The sequence below is a fragment of the Betta splendens genome, chromosome 11 (genome assembly GCF_900634795.4).
Source record: "Betta splendens chromosome 11, fBetSpl5.4, whole genome shotgun sequence".
In the NCBI taxonomy this organism is placed as follows: Eukaryota; Metazoa; Chordata; class Actinopteri; order Anabantiformes; family Osphronemidae; genus Betta; species Betta splendens.
This window is the reverse complement of record NC_040891.2, coordinates 13,767,849-13,777,415: the sequence shown is the minus strand read 5'-3', so window position 1 is coordinate 13,777,415 and position 9,567 is coordinate 13,767,849. Positions and strand designations below refer to the sequence as shown.

The 9,567-nt window shown below is 48.3% G+C and overlaps 1 protein-coding gene and 1 long non-coding RNA gene across 2 annotated transcripts; one reads left to right on the top strand and one right to left on the bottom strand.

Annotated features, from left to right (window-relative positions):
• Positions 1 to 633: 633 nt before the first annotated feature.
• LOC114866308 (uncharacterized) lies at positions 634 to 3,166 on the top strand. The gene is made up of 3 exons (XR_003787669.3): positions 634 to 742; positions 1,004 to 1,215; positions 2,088 to 3,166. It is a non-coding gene; the product is annotated as an uncharacterized LOC114866308 (long non-coding RNA).
• Positions 3,167 to 4,144: 978 nt separating this feature from the next.
• gdf6b (growth differentiation factor 6b) lies at positions 4,145 to 8,564 on the bottom strand. The gene is made up of 2 exons (XM_029166850.3): positions 7,923 to 8,564; positions 4,145 to 7,717 (listed from the first exon to the last, which is right to left on the bottom strand). The coding sequence occupies exons 1-2, from the start codon at positions 8,344 to 8,346 to the stop codon at positions 6,819 to 6,821; spliced, it is 1,323 nt and encodes a 440-aa protein (XP_029022683.2). The 5' UTR covers positions 8,347 to 8,564; the 3' UTR covers positions 4,145 to 6,818.
• Positions 8,565 to 9,567: the final 1,003 nt, after the last annotated feature.

Sequence of the window (9,567 nt, the reverse complement as noted above, 5' to 3'; positions counted from 1 at the left end):
CCTCCTCCAGCCTGTTAGTGTCACACTGCATTTCCTCTCTGGCCTCAACCAGACCAGCTCACCGCAATCGGCCCGGTTTTGAGTTTCTCTCAAACGGCAAAGGGCTTCAAAGTCAATAACTGCTTTTTTGATTTTTATTGACCCAAAGACCCCCCTCCTCTCTCCTCACCCAATGCCCCCATATGTCTTTAAGGGGAATAAATTACAGTAAGGAGGCCGATTGTGTGGATGTGGTGTTGTCCTCCTGATTGCACCTGCAACTGATTTAACAAGGCGTTGAAAAAAATGCACGGCCTTCAGCACCTCAGGATCCATGAATGTCTGATTTTCACACAGATGAACACTATACATTTCAAGGTTCATGCATTTATCAGGCAGATTAAAGTTTACTTAAATCTTAGGTATTTGTTTTAACAAATTTAAGCATGGACAATGCAAAGTCTAGCTAGAATGTGTGTGTATTGATATATAACAGGAATGAGTTTACTTTAATTTCTGTTCTTCTATTTCTTAATGTGGATGTGTTTTGTGTATTGACTATATTGTTTTTGTAGTAGCCCATTGTTATATTGTTTAATTATGTATCTGAGATAATTATGTCTTAAAATATCGTTCTTTAAAATATGAACGCCTCCGTTTCTTTCTGTTTCATGAATGGGCTGAACAGGTGTCAGTCTTTGTGTTGACCAATTAGTGAGAGAAGAGGCGGGTCAAACAGATACAGAAGGAACGTAACCTACCGGTAAGTGTCATATTTGGTAAATTACTGACACATTTTTTTGTTTTGTGACCTGATGAAACAGAACGAGAACTTTGAACCAAGCGGCGTTTGTCTGTTAACTCTGGGATTTAGTTGAATTTTAGCCTGAGCTAACAGCGTTGCAGGCTTTGCTAGTTAGCCTAGCATGCTAGCTAGACAACAGACTGTTGGCAATGAACTGTGGAAACACGCTGCACCACGTTTCTCAGTGAGGATGGAAACTTGTGTTTTTACCATTTGCAGCGTGGATGGAACGTGTTTGCAGCCGTTGGAGGGTTGCGAACAGTGCGTTTCAGACGCTCACGTCGCTGCTGTGACGCACTGAGAACGTGCTGCTGCTGTTGAAGCCTGTCCAGAGTTCATGCACAGTTAGCGGGACAAACGGCCACCAACAAACAGTGAAGTCTCACAGAATGAACAGGAGCTGATGGACTGACTGTGATAGTGAATCCCAGGTATTCAGACCATTTACAGACATAACTCATTAATTGTTTGTTTTACTGATGTTGAAGATGAGAGCTACAGAGAGTTTAGGGTCTATCAGCTGCAGGGCCTCCTGATTTTCCTTTTAATATAAATATAAATTGTGACAGAGCAGTAGTCAAACTTAATAACTGACTGAATCGAATTGAAATATTGTGAGTGAGAGAGTTAATGATGCAGCAGATCCATCCTTGGCCCAACCTGCTTCACCTTCATGAAATTCTAGCACAGAAAAGCCTGTTTCTCTCCCTGCGGGTGAAAGGTGGAGACGGAGCAGACAATCTGTAGGTAATCAAGCGCCCAATGACTGCCTGTGATCTTTTGGGGAAAATCGCCTCACTAATGGCTCGCCTTGTGTCCTGTGTCATTTCCTTTTGATGTGATGGGGCAGTGATGATCAGTGATCTGGCTGTGTGCACTAAAGAGCTCTCAGCAGGCACTTTTAATTACCGGGGGGACTGATTCTGGCGGCGGAGCCCACCTCGTCTGGTTTTTATTTCCAGCTGCAGACTGACTGTAAAACAACACTAGCAGCGCTGTCACCCAAAACCAAAGCTGCTCATGTACAGACGCAGCCGGGCCCTGATTATCATTCTGCGCCGGGCATGTGAGCGACAGTTGCTCTGTTTTCACTTACGACCCCCTCCCTCCTGTTTCTGCCTCTCTGCCTCCTTTAAGTATCTTTCTGCACACATAAAAAACTGATGTCAAGTGCACACGCTACATGCTGTATCTCAGGCAAATCAGAGCCAGGTGTGTCCATACGAGAGAGTTCATATTAGAGAGATATTGCAAACATCTGCGCGCTCTGCGTGTCCTCATCACTTCGATCCCCGTGTGACAGTAAAAGGCTGCGGAGAGAAGAGGGAACACCCGCTCGAAAGCAACTCTGCCCGGTTTGTTCTGCTGCCAAAACGCCTGACGGATGGGGCTCTGCAGGCGGGACGGGGAGCATGCACGCACGTATGCACGCACGCACACAGGCACACAGACAGACGCACACACACGCAGACACACACAGTCAGAAACACACACGCACACACACACACAGGACCGCTGCCTCCCTACAGTGACTACATCGACTGCATGGGCCACTGTGTCTTGAGAGGTTTCTTTTGGCTCGGCGCCACATGGACCCAACTCACCACGCTGTGTTTTTATTGGGAGCCTCCCTCCGAACCAATTTCCAGTCTTTACTGTGTGTAACGGGTTTTAAAACTGATTAGGAATCCTAATACCTGAGCTCACGTTCCCACAACCTCCAAGCAGCAGCTTCACACATGGAGGTATTTGGATGAATCCACTTTAAAACCCAGAAGTGCTCGTCTTACACTGAGTGGAACACTTCCTACCCTTTCTTTACGCGTTCTTCTTTAACTTTTATGTCGGACCTCATGAAATCGTGACGATCAAGCTCTTAACTTCTAAACTTACAGGTTTATTTTGGACCGTTTGACTCTTTGTCCTTCACTCATTCTAATTTCAAACCTGTGCAACAGCCTGAACTGGTCCAACATCAACTGCTTTCTGTTGAAGCTGCTGAGTGTTGGCTGTGGGTGAAGTCACTCAGAACCTCATACACGTCCAGCAGCTCTAATTCACTCAAGGACTGTTTCATTGGCTGTGGAAACGTTGGCAGCATCTGTAGCAGTTGGTGAACATGGAGTGGAAGGAGCAGCACTTTAGAACGTACAGTAAATGAAGTCCTGAGGACGACTGTGCTGTTTGTGAAGCATTATCGCCTTCTTCGCTGTTTTAACTATTGATGTACTAAAACATGGTGATTTGGAGATTTGCATTAAAGCAGCTGCTGGCATATGTAACTCCTGTCAGCTTGGACTTGTTCTGTTCTGTGTGTCTGGGAAGTTGTTCACGTTGTCCTCATCTTTGTCTCAACATCTGTTGTGTCTTTCCCTCCATAACTCAATTCCTTTATTTCCTCCTCCTCTTCTTTCTGTTCTTCGTGGCTCCTCTGTTTGTCTCCTTCCTTCCCTTAATCTCTCGCCTCTGCAGACGTTTTGTCCCTCACGCACTCTTGGCTCCCGTCGTCCTCCCCTCAGGTGCACCACAAAGATGAGGGAGCGGTACCAAGACGCTTCCAATCGCAATAAAACTTAAACATTCTGAGGTGTTGTGGATAATGTGAACCAAAATGTGGACCTGTGCCCGCGGCGCTCTCATGAAACCTTCAGCACAGGCTGCGAAGTGAGAATGCATAGAGACAGAGGATAAGTGCTCCACAATCAGCTGCTGCTTCGACCAAGTGAAGCTACAGAGCAGCCACAATCTACAATAACAAACTCTGGCTGCTGGTTTTGGTATAAAGATGCCATTATTTAAAGGGTAGAGCAGGTGTACGGAGGTCAAAGGCCGTGAGCTGATGAGGGCGGGTCCCGTGAGGTGGAGCGTTCATGATGCTTCAGATCCACCATGAAGCACTGGGACGACTGGGTTCTGTTTCACCCTCAGTTCCTGGCGTCGATTCAATAAAGTGAACAGAAGTTAGTTGGGAAAACATTTTTAATTCATCATGTTTTTGGGCCTTTCGTTGGTTTTCTTTTATCGTGAACACACTTGAAGTTTATCAGTGAACTAAAGCAGAGACAGCCCCGTGAGCGATCGTATCCTGTTGACCTCAGATGTTCTAACGGAGATGAAGATGTTTGCCAAAAACACTGTAGCAGAACAGAATTGTGATACACGCTGTAAGACCTCACCCAGGTTCAGCTGAAAGACCAACACGCTTCATAAAATGAAGATATGAAAACACGCAACTGAATGGACTCCAGCTACTGGATGTTGTAGACGACAGTAACGTCTGTCACTGTGTTTCACTGACTGCATTTCTACGTTAGCTTCACAGTGACATTTGCAATAGTCATGAAATGTGAGTTTGATCCAACGCGTCGTAGACGTCTAGACATCCTCTGACCTGGAATCACAGGAAGCTTCACGAGCAGAGCCCTGCAGGGACGGCTACAAACGCACCGTCAGACGTTCACTTCACCGACAGGAGGAGAAACGTCGGCGGCTCGGAGCGTTCTGACACAGGTCCAGTTTACAAAGCAAACGCACACTCTTTCTCCAGAGGTTGAAACCAAACACAGGACACGTTAATTATGAAGACGTGAGTGTCTGACTGTCCTTGTAGATAAACATGTTCTCCATCCACAGGCAGTCGCTGTCGTCAGGTCTCCACTGACTGGACCTGTGTGAAGCATTTACCATCACACACAACGCGCTCGCGGTTCGTCCCCCGTCGTCCGATCGCAGCAGCTGAATCCTGCACTCCATTTACACCCGCCTTTGTTTCCCCGGCAAATATTTTCCTCCACCTCGCAGCAAATCTGCCACAGTGAGACACTGGTGGAAACGCCTCCGTGCGCCACTATAGAGACGGCGCATTCCAGCCCTTTGTCCCCCGCCGGCCGGCCGTTCGCAGCAGCTGCTTCAATCCGCCGCCCCTTTTTTATATCTCACCTTGTTGTTCGGGGCGAAGCCCTCGGAGCATCACCCGCATTCCTCCACTCTGCCCTCCTCCCCCCTCCTCTGGGTTTCTGCCCCGCTATAAAAGAACCTGTGCGTTCCTTAATGTCCGCAGCCCTGAGAAACAATGGCCACTTGACCTTTGACCCCTGTGAGGAAAAGGCAGGCTTAATCTAATGTTGAGATCCTCCACCGCCATTGTCCGGGAGGCAGTGGACCCACTGTGGCTGTCGGCTCAAGGGGGGGTCAGACACTACATCTGCCCCCCAATTAGTTAGTCACTTATTGCCCCCCGTTCTGCCTCGACCCCCAGCAGGCCGCCCACCCAGGGACGATGGGCTCCTTCCACTCGTCTGCTGACCTTGTGCTCACCCTTCAAGCTGTCGCTCGTCCCGCTCATCCGCTCGACAGCGCAAAGATAAACAGAACGGGAAGAGTTTAAAACAGGAAGAAGTCTGTGCTGCCCGCTCACGTTGCCGTAGAGACGGATCTAGGGTCAATTATAAATCTGCAGCTCCTCTTGGCTTCGCGGTGAGTTTCTGATCACTGCTACGTCTGCTCTCGCCCTCGCTTCCCTCTCTCTCTCTGTTGCTTTTGGCCACAGCTTCATTCACAGACGTTCATAGAGCAGCCGATGGACACAGACACTTAGAAGCTGTGGAGACCAGAAACGCAGCTAATAGAAAGTGACCATCGGGTTGGATTCCTGGGATAAACAGAAACATGTCTCCACAGTGTTGGACCGTAGCTGCTGTGGTCATAAAGAATGTTAAGTAAAAAAAAAAACAAGTCCTTTCTCACTTTCTTATTTCTGCCATTGTTACACATCTGGCGTTGAAATGTTGAAAACACTAATACTACAAAAAGAAAATATAGATCAATACATTTTAATTTTCTGTTATTCTACATATCTTACAGTCGATACAATTAGACAGACTTGGATTAATTTGGTTAAATATTTCAGAGCTATTAATGTGTCAAACTGTTCGGGGTCAAATAATGTATTATTATTTGCTGATTCTGGTAAATGATGCAGATCATGAACAGAATGAAGGGCTGGTACTGGACACTACACATTCCTTCCTATTTAAATGTACGTGAACGCTGATACTCGTGTGTTCTTTGAGTCCGGAACAGAACGTGGCTGTCACCCTTCATTACTATAACGTTACCCATGCGTGTTTATTTGAGCCTCAGCATCCAGATGTGTGACTCACACCGTCTGGAAGTTGGAACAGAGCAAAGTGGACAATAAAAATGCAATAACTTATTCATACAACATCAAATATTATTTCTATATCAAATATTTACACAAGGCACCTTTGAACATCAGTGCATAAGCGAGGAAGAATCTCCTCCATCATGACGTGGACGGGTGAGAAACTATCCTGCGGTTCAGGTGGGAATGTTGTGGTCTCGTCGCGTTCTCCAGCACCTGAGGACATTCCCTGAGTTATTGGCCATGTCAAGTGCTGCAAAGCCTTTGAATCGTGGAAGAAGCATCGCTCAAGTTTTTCATTTTGCCAAAACTTGTTTACTGGAAGTGTCTCATTAAATTTGTCTGAGGTCCGTTAGATGTAATAAATCAACACCTCAATAAGCAAATGCTGCAAATAATTCTGGACATCAGCAGATCTTAGTCATTTCTGGACTACTGTTAGAACTCACCAGTACCAGTTATGTTTTTAAAAACGATCAATCAGCACTTTGGGGAAATACGAGAGTTGAGGGACACGACTTTGCTCGTGGCCGTGCAGGATTTCAGGTAGAAAAACTGTCATCGTGGGACAAAGACAGATTCTTGTTGGGTCGTCATAATCACTCCAAGTGTCTGTTTTTCAAATTCTGAACTGTTATTATAAACATCTTGTTTTCGTAAATCGGATACAATAATCAGACTCCTCTGAATGAACAGGCACTGCATGGTCAAAGCAACCACACACACACACAACAAACAAACGTACAAGCAATATTTGAGGTATTAATCATGAGCGCATCGGTGCATAGTTCGGTTTGGTTGTGTCTGCTCTCCCATCGCAGTTTCCCAGAGTCTGAACGAAGGATGCTGAAGTGAGTCCCATCCGGTCCACTACCTGCAGCCACACGACTCCACCACCATGTCCTCGTACTGCTTGTAGACCACGTTGTTCCCTGAGTCGATGTAGAGGATGCTGATGGGGCTGAGCTTGCTGGGGGCGCAGCAGCTGGGCGGCATGTTGCTGGGGTTCATGGAGTTCATCAGCGTCTGGATGATGGCGTGGTTGGTGGGCTCCAGGTGGGAGCGCAGCGGGAAGTCGCACACGCCCTCGCAGTGGAACGCCTCGTAGTCCAGCGGGGCGATGATCCAGTCGTCCCAGCCCAGCTCCCGGAAGTTGACGTGCAGCGGCTTCTTGCTGCAGCGGGACTTGTTTGGGTTTTTCTTGCCGTGTCTCTTCCCGTGTCGCGCTTTGGCCGCCGCCGTCCTCCTCCTCCTGCTCGCCCTCCCGCCGGGGCCGCGCTCGCCGGCCTTTCGCTCTACTCCCAGCAAGGCTCTGCCCTCTCTTGTCTCGCTGAAGAGCGTCTGCCTCCTCCGGGACTTGGTGAACACCACCAGGATGGCTTTTCTCTGCTGAGGCCTCCCGAGCCTGTGCAGGCCCAGCAGGCTCAGGTCCAGCTCCCTCTGCGGGTTGTCCAGCATGGCCCTGACCTCCAGACAGAAGTGCTTCCCTTGGCTCAGGTGCTGCCGTTCCCTGAATATTTCCCACACGTCTAACACCTCCCACTTTGGCCTGTGGGAATCCTGGAGGTCCAGTGTTTTGGAGTCGAGCAGCTGCTGGTCGTGGCAGGAGAGGAGTTGGATGTCGACGAGCTCTGTTTCCGATATCCTGAAATTCCCAGACACTTTGGTGTATATCCTGAGCTCGGCTCCCAGCACCTCCGCTTTCTCTGAGAGGGTTGAGACGTCGAACAGATACTGCTGTCTCTTCAGAGGGGAGAGTGGGAGGTCATCTGTGGAAAGCATTAAAATGGCAGGGTGAGATGCATTCACACAGAGATGATGTACATCCCACAGAGATGTGGAATCTGACACGAAAAATGCACTATTGTCTGCCCTGAATTAATGTGAGAGGAAGACTGAGTCACACACACACACACACACACACACACACACACACACACACACACACACACACACACACTCAGCTCCACGTACCTTCTCCATTGTCCACAAAGCTTGCAATAGTGTTTGCAGCTTTTGAAGAACGAAAAAAACTTGCGTTGAGTCCCAGTTTCTCCGCCGTGGAGAAGGTCTTGTATATGGACAGCATGTAGTCATGAGGCTCAATTAAGTCTTTAGATGCCGCTTTATTGTATCTGTCGCCGGGCGGCGGCGCGTAAAAGTATTTAGTGGCTTCTTTGCCATCATAAAGTTTCACCACCTTGCTGCTCTTCGGAGCAGATGGGGGGAAAATAGCGAGCGCCTGAAAACGGGGGAACTCCCACACAAGCACCAGAGCCCCGCAGAGAAGCGTGAAGCGGCAGAACCCCATCCTCCTGTCGCGTCCTGGGCCGGAGCCGGAGCCGGAGCCGGTGCCGGTGCCTGAGCTGTGGCCGCGGGACCACGGGCGAAGCCGCATCACCTCCACATCCACTCCGCAGCAAGTGGCTGCTCCGCAACGCGCGCGGCCGAGGGGAGCGGGGGGTGCGGAGTTAAAAAGGGGCGAGAACACGCCCACATCCTAACGTTATCTACGAGACCAAACAGGGCTCAGATTAAGGTTGTAAAACTAATTGTTCTCCTTTCTGCTCCCCCTCAGGGCAGATGTTCGCCCAAAAGCGAGCGGCAGCTTCTCAGGTCTCCGTGCGAACTTTCAGGTTTCTCGAACCCGGCTTATAATAAACGGAAATGAGTGCTGCGTGGATGTTGAGTTTAAGCCCAGCTCGAGAAGTTCTGTTCATTTGGGTTTTAATTGACGCGCACGGCATTCGTTCCTGTGCGCACCGTGAGCTTAGGCTTTAACGCGGTGCCTCCCGCCCTCTAGTGAAACGCACGTGTAGCTCCCTGACGCAAACGGGGAAAGATGCGGCCAAACATTCAGCACCATGGACAGAGTCTCACTCAGCGTCTGGGAATAATAAATCAATCAAAAACACCAGTGCAGGAAGGATTTATTAAACCCCAAAAAATATTGGAAGAACAAGTCATGTTCAAATAATCACGTTTATTTGTGCGCTACTGCACAAAGGGAACATCCACGTTCATCTTTTCTACGCAACTGTCACACTAATAAGCGCTTTTGCGTAAAAGATATAAACTTTAGATTAAAGGATAACAAAAAGACAGCACATACACAACATCATGTCCGTTTACGAAGTCAAATCAATATCTAACATCATTATTTTCTGTACAGTATCCTATCACCAAATGCCACATGCTGTGCAGCGGTATCTGGATTTGTTAAAGTTATTAAAGGAATAAGGGCACTGGAAGTCACAGCTTCCTGAGGTCTGTGCAGCCAAGTCATCTCGAGTCATTCTTATCTTGGGAGTAACGAGCAGCTCACAGGTGGCAGTGAGGCTGTAGCATGTGCTGCAGAGAGCTCTGAGGTTATTAAGAGATAACGACTTCTCTGGTTTGATGTGTAGTCAGACAAGTCCCGTGTTGTAGTGACATCATGAGCTCCGTGAGGAAAGACAGAGGTCTGACTCGTTGACGAGGGTAGTGGGGAGACACACGTGCAGCTTTAGCGGCCTCTAGTGGTGACGACTGCTTATTGTTTGGTGTTTTTTAAAAGCTGTGTAATAATATCACGCAGAGGCCATGAACTCAATCATTAGAGAGCGTTTGGCTCCTCTCA

Excerpts from the sequence above, each read along its gene's own strand:
- gdf6b (XM_029166850.3), bottom strand. The coding sequence starts at position 8,346 with ATGCGGCTTCGCCCGTGGTCCCGCGGCCACAGCTCAGGCACCGGCACC. Across the intron at positions 7,718-7,922 it reads CTTTGTGGACAATGGAGAAG|ATGACCTCCCACTCTCCCCT; the intron begins GTACGTGGAGCT and ends TGCTTTCCACAG.